Source organism: Plutella xylostella, chromosome 12, assembly GCF_932276165.1.
Source record: "Plutella xylostella chromosome 12, ilPluXylo3.1, whole genome shotgun sequence".
NCBI lineage: Eukaryota > Metazoa > Arthropoda > Insecta > Lepidoptera > Plutellidae > Plutella > Plutella xylostella.
The window spans coordinates 10,477,174-10,494,882 of record NC_063992.1 but is presented as its reverse complement, the minus strand read 5'-3'; the positions used below and the strand labels follow the sequence as shown (position 1 = coordinate 10,494,882).

General features: G+C 38.8%; 1 protein-coding gene across 1 annotated transcript; it reads left to right on the top strand.

The window, feature by feature from the left end:
• The first annotated feature begins 204 nt into the window (after positions 1-204).
• Positions 205-16,883, top strand: LOC105389005 (zinc finger protein 883). The gene is made up of 10 exons (XM_048624734.1): positions 205-536; positions 1,120-1,236; positions 1,424-1,619; positions 1,860-2,009; positions 2,336-2,574; positions 3,241-3,359; positions 5,459-5,564; positions 6,159-6,311; positions 14,064-14,259; positions 16,477-16,883. The coding sequence occupies exons 1-10, from the start codon at positions 441-443 to the stop codon at positions 16,608-16,610; spliced, it is 1,506 nt and encodes a 501-aa protein (XP_048480691.1). The 5' UTR covers positions 205-440; the 3' UTR covers positions 16,611-16,883.
• The last annotated feature ends 826 nt before the right edge of the window (positions 16,884-17,709 follow it).

Here is a 17,709-nt window from a genome sequence, read left to right as displayed (position 1 = left end):
TAGTGAATATGATGCTTTTCCACCGGCATCGGCATCGATCTCGGTGGCCTAGTTTCTGCATGAAGTACAATGTGATGATGTTGTATGATGATCTTGTATGATGTGATGATGAAGCGAGTTCGTTATTATTCCGAGTCTTTCAATGACATTCCGAACAATATGTTGAATATGTCATCTGTCAACCTAAATCACAGTAGTAAAATAATCTGTGTTTATCGAGTATTTTGCTTGGATTGCGTTTTGTATTCCAAATTTTGATAATTTTTACTGTTTTCTTGTTTATTTGGTAGCCGCCGCTTTTAATTGTGAATGTAAATATAGTACTCAACGTTCGGCCAAGCCGAGTGTCTAGGTCACACGTCGGGGGTGTATGGCAGAGGTGCCCAAAGCATAGGCGCAGTCTATCTCCATTGCCGAACTAATAAAACTCTTCATCGGAAATGAAGTCTTGCCGAGCTTGTTTATCAGAGAACTGTAACTTACAGGACGTTAATGCTGAAATTTTGGACAAATATAACTTACTTACAGGTTTATATGTAAGTACTTTAAAATATTATTCTTCATAGGTGTGATTACAGAAGGGGTCATTATGTTACAATCTTGATAAGAATTGTTGTGGGTTCAAGGTATAGAATGGTGAGTTTGGGGACTATGTGGAATCAAAACAACATTTTGAGGTTTTCATTCCCCATTTTATTTAAAAATAAGCTAAGCATATTTTATGTTCAAGTTTATTATGAAGCAGACATGAAAATAATGTTTCAACAACCAAGGTACAGTCAAACTATAAAGTCCTGACATCAAAGAGTGCGATTTTGCTAACACTTTTTATGATCATCAGTTATTTACTTACTTTTACATACATTTTAAAAATAAAATACCGATTGGTTATGGATTTTTAACGGATTCCTTAAATAATTAAATACGGTCTGTAAAAAATTGTTACCATCCACTTCCGTTTTCAGGACATTATGGTTTTACTGTGGGTTAGCAGTAATATAATATTTTCTGAGAAACAAAAGTACTTATAGAAATATGTTGTCAGGGATTTTTATATCTTCTGTTATGATGCCTATAGTTGCCTCTGTGTTGTTATTAGTATCACTACTATCCTTTCAGATAATGCTGGATGATGATCTGCCTCAGAAGCTTTGTCAGTTGTGTTGGGACACCGTTGATGACTTCATCAAGTTCAGGAACCGGTGCATTGCTTCAGAAGCATCATTACATGAGCAGGTCAATGTTTTTTTTAATGCAGACTTTACCATATTCTACTGATTTTGCTGTGCAACTTACAACCACTTCTGTAGTGAATCTCACTTCATTTTATTTGAAAAGTATTAATTTTGCTCTTCTGAATTTAGTTTTACATTGAGCACACTCATGTTATTAATAGTATTCCACACATACCATAATATTACAGAAATATGTAAAAAAAGAAAAACAGGGCACTGATGATGACTCTGAAATGCAAGACACAGTTTTGTATGAGAACCCAATTAAAGTAGAGGTGGAACTGGATGACAATATGGAATACAGAAGTGATTTTGATGATGCATCATCATCACTTAAGGTTGAAGTGCGGGTTGAAGGAGCTACCATCAAGGATGAAATTATTGGTAAGTTATGGATTGATAGGGTAATTTGATAATAATGTGTTTGTGTTCAGTCTAGTAAAATGAAAGAAAACATACTTAATTTATTACAAAGTCAAATAAACTACTCAGAAAAAACACTTTTGGTCTAACAGTAGCTTATTAATAATATGTATGTTATGAGTGCCTGTTTATCGTCTTTAGTAATTTCCAATGAAAAACTGTGTGTGCAATTGTGGAAAAAAATATACCTTTTTCTTTCAGACACTATCAAAGAAGTTAAACTACCACTTAATCAAAGCTTGAAAGATATGCTGGAAGCTCCATCCACCACCCCGAGAGCTGAAGTCATCAACCTAGAAACTGATGTTGTCAAAGTACAAGCTAAAAGGAAGAAAAATTTACTATTGTGTGGTAAATTAATCTATTCTTAAATCTAAAGTACTATAAATTTTACTATAACAAAGAACTGCATAGATAGCTTAGTCAGAAATTCTGGCCTGCCTCAGTGTTGTGTCATCATGATAATGGTTGTACCACCGATATACAGTTTTAAACGTTTTATTGTTGATGTCTGACATTCTAAAAATACATGGTCACATAAAGAGTATTTACTAGCTTAGTAGATGCGGCTCTGGAGAGTATATATTAAAAACTGTTCAACACAAATAGTTAAAATTGCTATCTATGTAAATCCATATCTGCAGTTACTACACTTATCCTACAACCCCATTTCCCAGGACTCTGCGACTCAGCATTCGTGACAAAAGAAGACCTGCACACGCACATAGAGACACACCGCTCTGCTTCCACCTGCCAGCTCTGCGGGGAAGCCTTCGAAGAGTGGCCGCAGCTCATCTCACACCGACTCAACCACATCACCAACTCCAAGCAGCTCAAGTGTCATTTGTGCTGGAAGCTGTTCAAGCTAGACCACGCGCTGGAGTATCACTTTTTAACGGAGCATTATGATAAAGAGGTTGGTTAAAGCTTAACCTGCTTATTTTTTTTTTATTATAAAATGGTATGACAACAATAAACTGGCTTTTAAATAATCATTAATTTTTCAATTTTAGTTCAGTGTAGGTAAATTAATCAAATTTGCAACACAGGCACACACCACACTCACACATCACCTCACTTAAAGCACAAATTAAATTACAAGTTTGTTAATTAACAATATTCATACGGTATGCAATTTTACGTCTTTTTAAATCCATACTGATAAACAACACACCCGCGACACCTAACCGCAAATTCAATAAGTAAATCAATGATTCCTTATTTATTTTTACAACTCTCTTCCATCGAAAGGTAGAGAGTATCTGGTAGAGATTGCTATAAGCAATAAGGCCTTTTTGTACTGTTTTTATTTTTAAGTTTTATTTTCTATAGCTGTTCCCACGAGCTTCGCTTCGCCCTAAAAAGTTTTCCCGTGTGAATTCCGGGATAAGAAGTAGCCTATGTTCTTTCTCAGGGTCTAGGTCTAGACCATATGTATACCAAATTTCATTCAAATCCGTTCAGTAGTTTTGGCGTGAAAGGTTAACAGACAGACAGACACTGTTACTTTCGCATTTATAATATTAGTTAGGATTAGGATTTTTTGCAAATAAAGAGCATTATAATTGTAATGTTGGTCCAGTTCCCAGGGCTGAAGTGCAAGTACTGCGGCAAGGTGTACCAGAACACGCGGCAGATGGGCAAGCACATCAACGACCTGCACAAGAGCAAGGCCTACACCTGCGAGGTCTGCAGCCGAGTGTGAGTCGACATTACTTATTATGTACAAAGTGTTTTTTTTTATAATCTCATTGATTTATTCTCACATGAGAATATGTACAGGGTGTGCAACACGGGGTATATATTTTTTCACGAATTTTGGCATTCTGATTTTACTGTCGGGCATAGATATAACATGCTGCACACGCAGGTTTCGGCTTCTATTCTTGTTTTGTATGGCACTTGTGCTGTGCGTGACTAGCTCAGTAAATTCCGCCAATATCATGTGTTGAAATAGGAAACAGTAGAGCAATTTAAAATGTACGGTGGTATTTATGACTCTACATTCAAAATAATCGCGTACCTTGGCTTGATGAAGTTTTTAACACATACTAATAATACATTTATTATATTTATAGTTTTATTATGTTAGTTTTAATAAATCTACTTAGAATATTTACAAGGGGAGTATTTACGAGGGCGGGTCAATAAGTCCGTGACTTTTTGAAGAAAATACTGGTTTTTGGATAATTTTATTTTTTATTATTCAACGTAGTCTCCTTTGAGCTCTATACACCTTGTCCAAAGTTTCAGCAATTTTTTTATCCCTTCCAAAAAATAAGATTTCACGAGGTCATCAAAATACCCACCTTGGCCTTCTTTGGCGCCGATTCACCCCGAGAAACCCACTGTTAGACTGCTGTTTGGTCTCTGGTGTGTTGTGGTGGATCCACGTTTCGTCCACGGTTACAAAACGGCGCAAAAACTCGTCCGAATTTCGGTTGAACAACGCCAAACACTCCTGCGAAGTTTTGTCATTCGATTGCGTTTGTGAGCAAACGCGGCACCCATCTTGCGGAAAGCTTTTTCATACCCAAGTGATCATTCAAAATTGAAACCACTGATTCACGTGATATCCCTGTGGCTTCCACTATCCCTCTCACTTTCAATCTCCGATCGGCCAACACCATGTCGTGAATTTTTTCAATCATTTCAGGTGTAGAGACCTCAACTGGGTGCCATGGACGTCCGGCATCTTCCGTACTTGTACGGCCAGAACGGAATTCAGTAAACCCCTTTTTACCATAGATATTGATGGTGCAGAGTCCCCATAATCTTTATCAAGCTTAGCCTTGGTTTCAGTGATGGTTTTTTTCCGCAAAAAATCATGCTTAGTGAGCACACGAAATTCAGGTTTTTCCATTATGTTTTTAAATCACGCGGTAGTTGCTAAGAACGGGTGTAAAACACAAACCAAGTGACGTAACTGGTCCAAATTTTGACAGATGTCAGTTGACAGTTGCCTGTTGACAGGAGCAATGTTGTTCTTTCAGTTAAGTGGCGGGAAATTATAAAAGTCACGGACTTATTGACCCGCCCTCGTACATGGGATATGAGGAAGTTAGTATTAACCGGACGAGGAAAGGAAGGGGGCAAGATGTCGTATAAGGAGAGCTGATGATTGGGACATTGGAGTAAAATATGGTCAGCAGAACCATCATCGAGTCCACATTCACATAGGCAGGTATCTCGAACCCGGATCTTGGCTAAGTGCACTGGGGTGCACGCATGTCCTAGTCGTAGACGACAAATTGTAGAAGGTTTCGGCTTAGTAAAACCGTAATTTGACATGTGCAAATGTCAAATAGAGTAAAATCTTGTACAAAAGTTTTCACAACTTGACATTTTTGTACTTGTCAATTTAGTATCTGAGATAAAAGAATAGACTTTACTCTACAGTTTTTTTGTGAGTCCGGTTTATTCCGTTTACACTCCACTACGTGTCGCGAAACCTCTAGCGTACTCGACTGTAATGACCTAATTTCCGCACTCATCTCACAATGTACAGTTGTTGATGTCCTAAGGTACCCCAGTGGTACAGAGTGCCTTTACAATGTAGTATTGTTACAAAATTATCACTCTATGGTAATACAATTACAATAACGTCATAGACAATTCCATGAACATTGAACGAGTTGCCGTGAGCCGCTATTACCTGAGATAAAATAATAGTTTCAACACTACAGTTTTTTTGTGTGTCCGGTTTATTCCGTTTGCACTCGGCTACGTGTCGTGAAAACACTAGCGTACTCAACTATAATTAGTAATTACTAACGACCTACTTTACACCCCTGTTCCAGGTTCACGCGCAAGCACGCGCTCATAGAGCACATGAACGTGCACTCGGCGGCCGAGCACGCGTGCGACCAGTGCAGCTACACCACCAAGCACAAGACGGCGCTCGTCGTACGTACCTTTAATAATAAATAAATATAATATGTGGGGACATCTCACACACGGCCATCCGACCCCAAGCTAGGCAGAACCTGTGTTATGGGTGTCGGACAGCTGATATATCTACACAAATACATAGATAGATAGATACTAAATATAAATATCAACACCCAAGACCCGAGTACAAATGTCTGTCTTTAAACAAATATCTGCCCCAGCCGGGAATCGAACACGGGACAGCCAGGGTCACTAACCACTACGCCATTCGGGCGTCAAATACAAATACATTCAGTAAGCACGCGCTCATAGAGCACATGAGCGTGCGACCAGTGCAGCTACACAACCAAGCACAAGACGGCGCTCGTCGTATGTCATCTCTTGATATTTTCTTTGACAAACGGTACCCACGAGCTTCACTTCGCCTTAAAAAGTTTTCCCGTGGGAATTCCCCGATAAACTGAAGGACTTTCATACAAACTTTCATCCCCTATTTTACCCCTTAAAGGATAGATTTTCCTTCGCATGGTCCTTCGAGCCGGATATGGAGCGATCTGTGGATATAAATAATTGAATAACACCTAATTGCACCTTGTTTCCCACCACCAGACCCACAAGCTCCGTCGCCACGCACCCGAGAAGTTCATCTGTCAGAACTGCCGGCGCGTGTTCGCGGCGCAGGCGCAGCTCGACGCGCACGCCTGCGCAGACAAGCCCTGGATGTGCAACCAGTGCGGGAAGGTCTTCAGCTTCAAGGCCGCCGTAAGTTGTACAGGGCTCTTGTAGGCTGGTCTCTAGTCCCCTGTTAAGTACCCCGTGCGCAGACAAGCCGTGGATGTGCAACCAGTGCGGGAAGGTCTTCAGCTTCAAGGCTACCGTGAGTTGCTCGCGGCTCTTGTAGCCTGGTCCCTAGTGCCCGGTAGACGAGTGAATGTGCAACCAGTGCGGGAAGGTCTTCAGCTTCAAGGCCGCCGTGAGTTCCGACAGCTCTTGTAGCCTGGTCTCTAGTACCTCGTAGACACAAGCCCTGGATGTGCAACCAGTGCGGGAAGGTCTTCAGCTTCAAGGCCGCCGTGAGTTCCGACAGCTCTTGTAGCCTGGTCTCTAGTACCTCGTGGACACAAGCCCTGGATGTGCAACCAGTGCGGGAAGGTCTTCAGCTTCAAGGCCGCCGTGAGTTCCGACAGCTCTTGTAGCCTGGTCTCTAGTACCTCGTGGACACAAGCCCTGGATGTGCAACCAGTGCGGGAAGGTCTTCAGCTTCAAGGCCGCCGTGAGTTCGGACAGCTCTTGTAGCCTGGTCTCTAGTACTCTGTAAATGAGTATTAAGTAGGTATACAGAAAGGGGAAGCTTGAGTATACTTATATACTCAAGCTTTTAATACCCTGTTTTATACAGGTATCTCAATAAGTACCTACGGTATGACAATAGGCCAGACTTTCACAACAAACAATACAGGCGGCCGACTTTTGTCACGCGTTGTGTTACAACATAAGTTATATTTTTGTATACCTAGTTTTCACATCACGTCATCATTATCACACGACATGGGTCTGAAGTAGGTTAGGTTTAGGGAAACAACCGTTCAATTCAGTTCATCGTTTATTACTGACTCACTCATACAGATACAGCGTAATAGAGAGTAACATATCAGATTATAATATAGGTAGTATAAAGATACACTTCACCTCCGGGGGTGATTAAAAAAAAAACCGGCCAAGTGCGAGTCGGGCTCGCGCACAAAGGGTTCCGTAGCAGCAAATATAATATTACAGTTAAATCAACCTATCTCAAAAACTATAAGAGATACTTTGATCAAACCAAAAATCGTTGAAAGAGTTAATTAGCATGCATCACCTCTATTTTTTTTAGAATTTTATACCCCGTAGTTATAAGAATAGAGGGGGGGGGACATACTTTTTACGACTTTGAGAGCTGATATCTCAAAAACCGTTCACTTTAAGAAAAATGTTTTTTAGAAAACTTTATATCATTTTAAAAGACCTTTCCATTGATACCCCACACGGGTATGTACATCGAAAAAAAAAATTTCATCCTTCAGTTACATGTATGGGGGGCCCCACCCCCAATTCTTTTTTTTACTATTTAGTGTCATATTTTTGTAGCGGTTCATACAACACATATTCCCATCAAATTTCATCACTGTAGTACTTATAGTTTCCGAGTAAATCGGCTGTGACAGACGGACAGACGGACAGACGGACAGACGGACAGACGGACATGACGAAACTATAAGGGTTCCGTTTTTGCCATTTTGGCTACGGAACTCTAAAAAGAATTTATAAAACTTCTTTTTTTTTTTTTTTAAACATAGTTGGTTAAACATTGGTTACTATATGGTTAAACATTGGTTAATATAATATGTATTCACGCATACATAGTTAAACATTGGTTAGTATATTTATCTTATTCTATTGATTATAATATGGTTTGGTCCTATCTTTGTGAATAATATCTATTTTATCATCTTTAACAATTTTGACGTTACTACCTAAATCATCTATCACTACATATGGGCCTTTATATATAGGTTCTAACTTATTACCTACTTTTAACTAAAATTTTATCATTTTCTTGGTATTTAATGGGATTAACATGTTTATCATAATTATACTTTCTCTGTTCTTTACTCATGAGTAGATTATTACGTGCGTCACCTAAAGCTACTTGTAATCTATATTTAATATCATTACAATAGTTATTGGGATTAAATATGGGTTCTATATATCCACTACTTATTCTACTTGGAATTGAACTTACTCTACCAAATACAAGTTCGAAAGGCTGATACTTGGTTTCTGTATGGACAGTGCTGTTATAACTGAAACACCAAAATGGTATCCAGTGGCTCCAAGTATCTTGATTTTTCTTGTGTTAAGTTTTTTAATTCGTCTACTGTAATACGTATTCTAGATAACGCGTCAGCTCCAACATTGTCTTTCCCCTTAATATATGTGATTTCGAAGTCATATTCTTCTAATGAAAGTCTAAACTTTAGCAACCTGCTAGAAGGATCTTTAATGCTGAACAAGTATATTAACGGTTTATGGTCTGTCTCAATGATGAAGCGTCTTCCATATAAGTATGGACGAAAATACTTTACCGCCCACACAATAGCTACTAACTCTTTCTGTATTGTTGGATAATTTCTTTCTGATTTGTTTAACGGTCTGCTAGCATATGCAACAGGTTTTTTATTTCCATTGCATAAAACTGCGCCTACCGCTGTCCCTGAAGCATCTGTCTGAAGGATAAAAGTATTGTTTTTTGAAAAATCTGGAAATTGCAAAATTGGAGTATTCATCATTGCTGTTCTTAAATAATCGAATGAATTTTGACATTCTTCGGTCCAATTGAATGGTTCATTTTTTCTACAAAGGTTATTTAATGGCAATGTGATTTGTGCAAAATTTATGATAAATTTACGATAGTAATTACAGAACGCTACAAAGCGCTTAACGTCATCAGGGTTTTGTGGAATTGGATAATTTTGTAATACAGACGTCTTTTCAGGATCAGGCTGTACACCCTCTGCTGAAACAACATGTCCTAGATATAAAAGCTGTTTTTTAAGAAATTCGCATTTTGTGGGGTTTAGTTTCAAGTTAACTTTTCTCAATCTTTCAAATACATCTACTAAATTTTTGTTATGAGTCTGTAGGTTTCTGCCAAAGACAATCAAATCGTCCAAGTAAATGAAACATTTCTCAAAATTAAGGCCTGACATCGCTACAGACATTACCCGGCTAAAAGCACTTGGGCTAACTTTAAGTCCCATGGGTAGACGTTTCATCTGGAACTGGCCAGTGCTAGTACAGAATGATGTATACTTCCTGCTTGAAGGTTCTTAACTAACCTGGTAATATCCAGAATACAAATCCAGATGGGAAAAATATATTGAACCGGAAAGTGAGTCTAAAATTTCAACAATACTTGGCAAGGGAAATTTATCATCTTGAATAATTTCGTTTAATTTTCGGTAATCAATTACTAACCTCCACTTGCCTGTTTCTTTTTTAGGTACCAATAGAATTGGACTAGACCATTCACTTTTGTCTCTTCTATGATGTCATTTTCTAATAAATGTTTTACTTGATTATTCAGTTCTAATTTTAATGATTGAGGCAACCTGTATGGTTTTACGTAAACAGGACTTGAATTCGGTTTAAGAGTAATTGTTTGTTCGTAGATATTTGTAGTTGTCAGTTTGTCACCATCTAAATAAAATAAATCCGAATATTTTTTACATATAGTTTCTATGGATTGCTTTTCTTCTTCATTTAAATGTTCTTAGTTTAAAAGTTGCAATACTTTTCCCGCACGCATAACTGTTGAAGTCGTTTGACCAAATTCAAAAACATCATAATTATTTAGCAAATGTATTTCCGGTTTAAACTTTGGTAACTTAACTTCCTTTTCGCTAACATTCAAAATTTTTATCGGTATTTTTCCATTTTTTACTGTAGCTAAACTTCCAGCCAAAAATAAATTTTCCGCTAATTCTTTTGTACAAATTACGACATCTACGCCTGAATGCAAATCCGTTTCAATGTAGTGAATTGATTCACTCCTTGAGGGAATAATTAAATATTCCTTATTATACCAAGTAACATCCTGTAAAGGAGTGTTACATATTTTCTCATTAAGATTTAATGTTAAATTGTCCGTACATAAATCAATGTTTGATTTGTATTTGGTTAAAAAATCTAAACCTATTATTCCATCCGTCTTTAAGGGTAAGTTGTTGAATACTTGGAATTTATGCTGAAACGGTACACCATTCTGCGAATAAAGTGTTAAATAAACATGTCCTATAGAAGAAATTTGACCACCTATGCCGTGAACCAACATATTGTCTCCATAAATGTTGACATTTCGTGGTACGGCAGCTTGTTTTATTACAGATATGGAAGCTCCAGTGTCTAATAACAGACGACATGACGCGTTGTTTAATGTTAATGTAACGTATTTAGTATTGTTATTGCAGGACAATATCAACTTCTTAGTCACGAAAAAAATGAGTAGGTTGATTGTTATTTTCAGGTGACGGGGTCAATTCTGCATCGCAGTTTTCCTGAGCTGAGTAAACATTATGGTTTTGGTTTCTATACACTCTTGTAGAATAACCTCGATTATAACTTCCTCTGTTACCACGCCTATTATTGTACTGGGCGTCACGGTTGAAATATTCCTGTTGATCACCATAGTGGTGATAGCCTCCTCGCGAAAAATTTGCGTTTTGATAATTTCCCCGTCCATAGTTGTCATATGGTCTCCCTCGTTGGAACCTGTGGCTGAAATTACTATTTTTAGACCTACCTCCTCGATATTGACCTCTCGGCAGGCCTGTGTCACTCCGCGCATGGGCGGCGCAGGCGCCAGCCTGGCGCCTGCGCCATCGATGGGGCAAATCTAGTCGGCTGCCGCAAGCGGAAGACGATACACGCGCGCGCTATTTGTTCCTATTTTGTACTAGTTTATAAATGTCGTATTTAGGTATTTATTAAAAATTATGAATAGAAAAATGGACATAAAAAGAAAAAAAGCAGCAAAAAAATACTGTGCCGTATTTAATTGCTTAAATACGGATCGTGATCCAAATTTAATTTTTTTTAGATTACCAAAAGATGCTGACAGGTAAAACTAATCTAAGGGCGTCTTGCACAACAAAGTTAAATAAAATTAAATAGTTTGTCTCTTGCTAGAGCAAGAGGTCATAGATTTAATTTTATTTAACTTTGTTGTGCAAGACGTCCTAAGTATTTTATTGATTTCTTCTACGTTCCTTATTTGAAATGAAATTAATCCGAACTACAAACCCTTTTTTTTCTCCATGTTGAACAAAGTCTATTCCAATTTTGTTTTCGTTAAAGTATTAAATTTACAGACACAACTACCTTCAAAATGTATTAATGAATCGATTATAAAATGTGCGCTGAGTGGGATTAGTGCTTAACGAAACTAACACGTTCTGTATCATAATATAAATTATATCCATAATATAAATTATAACGAAAAAAAAACATGTTTTCACAAAATTAAATGTTTTAGGTATTCATACACATTTTATGTACTTCAAAATATCTTAACTATGAAATTGTTATTGTTTTTACTGGTTATTTCCAATAGAAAAAAAGTTTGGAATAGCTTTGTATTCTAAATTCAAATTAATTTTGTTTTAAAACATGACATTCTTTTTACAAAGTCAGTCCGTTGCTTAGTAAACGTTGTAGTCTGTGGTGCTGAGGCAACCCTAAGGTGGCTTCTTTTTCAATGCGTATAACCACGTATAACTTATTATGCACCGTAGTCCAGTGAAATAAGGCGCATATTCCCTCAAAAATTAATTGGTAGGTAAGTAAATAAAAACGTGTGCGGCCGGAACGCGATCTAAATTAGATCTTATTGCTTATGGGATGGAGTCATATTTCTTTGCAGGCCATTGCGAAGATGGGCTTCTGTACCTGGTACTAGTTATTATTCTGTGCTCTCGGTGAAGCTTCCACGGCGTTGGCCTCCGCTGATGTCGAAGCAGACGACACCTCCTCATCTTTGGCACCTTGTATCGCGTCTTTGAGAGAGCTGTAATTTCTAGAAGCAATAATGGTGCTTAATCGCGCATCACGAATACCTTCAGAAAATCTCTTAAGCGCAATTTTCTCATTAATTGGCTTTAACACTGAATATTTAGTAGAATCGCCCTCCGCTTGCGAAATTGTAAGTTCAGTCATTAATTTTTCAATATCGGTGCCAAATTGGTCAATAGTTTTCCAACCTTGAGAGATGTTCTGAAGTTTCGTTTGTATGGCTGTGAACGACTTCTTTGGAAGAAGATGTAATTTTAGATCTTTTATAAGATCAGTTACCGAATGGTAATTATCAGATAAGCGTAATTTGGCATTCTCAGAAAGCCTACTTTTAAGTACGAATTTAATCAATAATGGTATATTTTTTTCTTCGAGCATATCTGCATACATTTCAATAGCATCAATAATTCGTTTAGTATTTTTACCACTATCGTCCATAACAGGAATCAAGTCACACGCTGCTTTTAAATCAAACTCAATTTTTTTGGATGATTCTTGCGAAGTAGTCGTAATCGGTGGCTTACTTAAAATAGTTATTTGTGAAAATAATTCTCTTATATTCTCATAAATCTGGACACACTTAGCAAACAATTTTTTTTCGTCTGTGGGAATATCATCAATTATTTTTTCACAAAATTGTACTATTTGTTTACTTTCCACTAATTTATTTTCAGTGGTTTTACAAGTATACCTAGTTTTGCCTTTCTTCACTAAATATTGTTTAATTATTAACAATTCATTGTAATATTTTATTAATTGATCACTTTTATCAGGCATAATACTCGTAAATTATATTATTAATTAGCATTTCTTAATCGGGACACGTAAAAGCCATTGAGTTAATTAGATAATAAAATATTACTTTAAATAATCATGCTTCAACTTAAGTTGGTTAAAGTTTTACTTTACTAGAATAGTACTCCAACTAAATTGTTCGGACGCCGTCTATAAGGCAGTGGAATGCAGCGCTATTCCTTTTACGTTACGAGATATCAAGTTCATAGTGGACAAGTAGCGATAATTAGAACACATAATAAGGTACTTACAGTCTTTTAAATTTACAATAAGCACATGAACATTTCCGATTTTTACTACCGTAATATGCCGACACTGTAATTAAGATACGCCACCGGTGCGTAACAAACACTTTTATTTTTCGCGGCACTATTTAATTAATCGAACTTCGATTTCACACACTGGAATGATTGCCGAAGTCGGGAGTCGGCTTCTCCTGCTGAAGTTGGCGTCTATAGAACGCTCTCTTTGTGGCGCCCTGCTCGAACTCCTCCTGGATCCACCTTCTATGACATTTCCGATACATACGGAATGCTACGTAGAGTAGATCGATGCCCATGAACGCGACGAGGACTGTCATGAGGACGCTGATGCTCGACAAGTGATACCGCAGTTCCGAGACAGAAGCAGTATTTCCACCTCCTGATGCGTTTTGCACAATCACGGTCTCTTCTTTAGGTAGAGTCTTGCCCATCTTGTACTAAATAATTTTCTCGTACTATCACGAACACAGTTGCAGGCGCAATAACATCGAACCGAACTTTATACAGCTCCATATTAATATTTTTTAAATTCACTCCTTATTTGGAACAGTATGACGTGCATCACTGAGGCGGGCCTGGCTGGTCGCCATGAAGTAGGTTAGGTTTAGGGAAACAACCGTTCAATTCAGTTCATCGTTTATTACTGACTCACTCATACAGATACAGCGTAATAGAGAGTAACATATCAGATTATAATATAGGTAGTATAAAGATATATACACTTCAGGTCGACGTCTGCCATTACTGCTGGGGCATGGGTATCCTTCCAATAAATATCTAGTTTTAGTTTTCTAAAACATGTTCCTTACCGAAACTATAACTGACACATCACATATCAACCCCACAGATGATGACGCACGCACAGACCCACTCGTCCGAGCGTCCGTTCAAGTGCACGCGCTGCCCCGCCTCGTACCGCACCGCCGCCAACCTGCGCACGCACACCGACAAGCACGATGAATATAGAAGATATAAGTGCGAGTATTGCACGGCGAGTTTCTACTCGTATAATGTGCTCGTGAGGCATCGGAGGACGCATACAGGTGAGACAAAGCGATTCTATTGGTCCGTGTTATGCCACTCGGTCGTTAAGAGAGCGATGTTATTGGTGCGCGCTACGCCGCTCGGTCGCTATTGGTGTATTTCGGAAAGGACGCATTGCGATTGCTCTTTAATTCAGGTAAGTACTGGGGTTATTAACCTATATTCAGGTAAGTAGTGCCGGTCGTTCGCTAAGAGATCGTTGCTATTGGTGCGCACTTCGCCGCTCGATCGCTATATTAGACGCACTATGATAATGTAGCATTTGAAGCTCGAAGCTCGAAGTCATTATTGGTGTATATTGACGCGCTTCGTCCTTCAAATACTATATTGTCATGCATAAAGGTAAGTGCTGGGGTTAATAACCTCACTCGTCCGAGCGTCCGTTCAAGTGCACGCGCTGCCCCGCCTCGTACCGCACCGCCGCTAACCTGCGCACGCACACCGACAAGCACGATGAATATAGAAGATATAAGTGCGAGTATTGTACCGCTAGCTTCTACTCGTATAATGTGCTTGTGAGGCATCGGAGGACCCATACAGGTAACTTAATTTTGGCCAAATTTGTGTCAATTGGAAAAAGCCACTTTATAGGTCCCACTAGATGACGCGCTAGCAGGATACGCTAAAATCGAGCGACGCTATTGGTGCGCGCTACGCCGCGTCGTCGCTATTGGTCTATTTCGGAAAGGACGCATTGTAATTGCTCTGTCATTCAGGTAAGTAGTGCCGGTCGTTCGCTAAGAGAGCGGGAGAATACGGCAGAACCGAGCGACGCCATTGGTGCGCGCTACGCCGCTCGGTCGCTATTGGTGTATATTGACGCGCTTCGTGCTTCAAATGCTATATTATCATGCATAAAGGTAAGCACTGGGGTTAATAACCTAACTCGTCCGAGCGTCCGTTCAAGTGCACGCGCTGCCCCGCCTCGTACCGCACCGCCGCCAACCTGCGCACGCACACCGACAAGCATGATGAATATAGGAGATATAAGTGCGAATATTGCACGGCGAGTTTTTACTCGTATAACGTGCTCGTGAGGCATCGGAGGACGCATACAGGTGAGTACCTATTGGTCAAATTTATCTAGGACCCCCGATGACGCAAAACCAAACCAACACTATTGGTGCGCTATGCCGGTCGGTCGTTAAGAGAGCGATGATATTGGCGCGCGCTACGCCGCTCGGTCGCTATTGGTCTAGTTCGGAAAGGACGCATTGCGAATGCTCTTTCATTCAGGTAAGTAGTGCCGGTCGTTCGCTAAGACAGCGATGCTATTGATGCGCGCTACGCCGCCCGATCGCTATATTAGACGCACTATGATAATGTAGCATTTGAAGCTCGAAGCTCGAAGTCATTATTGGTGTATATTGACGCGCTGCGTGCTGCAAATACTATATTGTCATGCATAAAGGTAAGTACCTACTGGGGTTAATAACCTCACTCGTCTGAGCGTCCGTTCAAGTGCACGCGCTGCCCCGCCTCGTACCGCACCGCTGCCAACCTGCGCACGCACACCGACAAGCACGATGAATATAGAAGATATAAGTGCGAATATTGCACGGCGAGTTTTTACTCGTATAATGTGCTCGTGAGGCATCGGAGGACGCATACAGGTAACAACAGTGATTCTATTGGTGCGCGCTATGCCGCTTGGTCCCTATTGGTGTGTTAGTATTGACACGCTTCGAATGCTCTATTGTCAGGCATAAAATTACTGGGGTTAATAACCTGCGCACGCACACCGACAAGCACGACGAGTACAGGCGGTACAAGTGCGAGTATTGTACCGCTAGCTTCTACTCGTATAATGTGCTCGTGAGGCATCGGAGTACACATACAGGTAACTATAGACAGAGCGATTCCATTGGTCTATTTGTTTGACGCCATTGGTGTGGTCTATGCCGCATGGCCGTGAGACGCGCCTTTCTTATCACGCATACAGGTATTACTACTTATGTAGATTAATAATAATCTGCGCAAATACGACAATATAATAGATCAATCATATTTCACACTGGAGTGGTTCTTTATTACAAATACATAATTATTTCAAAATGTATTGATTTTCGGTTCTAAGGACAATGACAATGCATTATTTTGTGAAATGTACTGTATAAGTATAAACTATATATGCTTCCTGCATTTTTTCACAGACATTCTGTCAATGAGGCAGGCACAAAATAAATACCACTAATACCTTTCTATTATTGTTTCAGGCGAGAAGCCGTATGTGTGTAAAATCTGCGAAAAAGGATTCTCGGGCTCGCACAACCTGAAGGTCCACATGAAGGTGCACGGCGAGATGCTCATCACGAAGAAAACAGAAGTCGTGGACTTCAGCATGCTGTAACTGCTATAGCCCGACCCTGACTTGTACAAATATTCTTTGAAATTTATGTACAATGTATAACCATCGCTCCCACGGTGAAGGAAACCATCGTGATGACACCTGCATATTATCTAGATGTAGCACATTTTAGATGTGTGAATCCACTAACCTGCATTGGATCAGCGTGGTGGGAAATAGTCCAAGCTTAGGAAGGGAGATTAGACCTTGGGGCATTTATATACAAAGGTTCCATTCGAAAGAGGAAGGTGCATATACTTAGACCCCTACAGATAAAATAATATAATACTATAACTCACTGTTATGTTGGAGTCTTAGTTAGGGCTCGTGGGCACAAAAGTGTTTTGCCCATGGGCCCGAGATATGAAATGGTTCCATAAATATACAGGTTGTTGGAAAAAAGGTAGAGTAGGCCAAAAAGTGGTGATATCTTACATTTTAAAATTCTTGAAAAAAATGAGTTATTGCTGTGGCAGAATATTTTTTTACGCGAATTTTAATAAGTCCAATAACCAACGTTGATCAGAATTTCTCCTAGAGTCATCCTCTTTCAGCTTACCACTTTTGTAACATCTGTAGAATTAGTTAGTTAGTAGGTGGCTTGTCACCGACACTCGTCATATGGATCATGATATAACCAACCATATAATTTCTCATAGAAACTGAATTGAATGTCCTTGGTTGGTTGCCTCTAAAGTAGTAATGAAATAAAATAAACGGTGTAAGATTTCAGTAAGTATAGAAAGAAAATCTTAAACGTGTAAATAATATTTGGATTTGTGTAATGGCCATAACACTAGCTGAATATGTAATGTTAATTAGATATATAAGAGTCAGATTTTAATAAATTTAGGTACTACTTCAATTTCATCAATTCAAGTGTGTTTTTATGTATTAGCCTATATTATATTTTTTAGAGTAGAACTCGTATTTAAGGAAATCTATGTGTTGTAGTTGAACCTAGTGTTATTTAAGGAAAATGTGCATTTTTGTGTCATTTAAAATAAATACGTGCAATCTCTCATTATACCATGTATAAAATCTAAATTATAAATTAAAATAAATATACATAAGTCAATAAAATAATATAATTATGTTTAAT

Bases quoted from the DNA above. Each gene is read 5' to 3' on its own strand.
- LOC105389005 (XM_048624734.1), top strand. From the start codon at position 441: ATGAAGTCTTGCCGAGCTTGTTTATCAGAGAACTGTAACTTACAGGAC. The intron at 1,620-1,859 runs GTAAGTTATGGA...TTTTTCTTTCAG, and splicing joins CATCAAGGATGAAATTATTG to ACACTATCAAAGAAGTTAAA. The intron at 5,565-6,158 runs GTACGTACCTTT...TCCCACCACCAG, and splicing joins AGCACAAGACGGCGCTCGTC to ACCCACAAGCTCCGTCGCCA.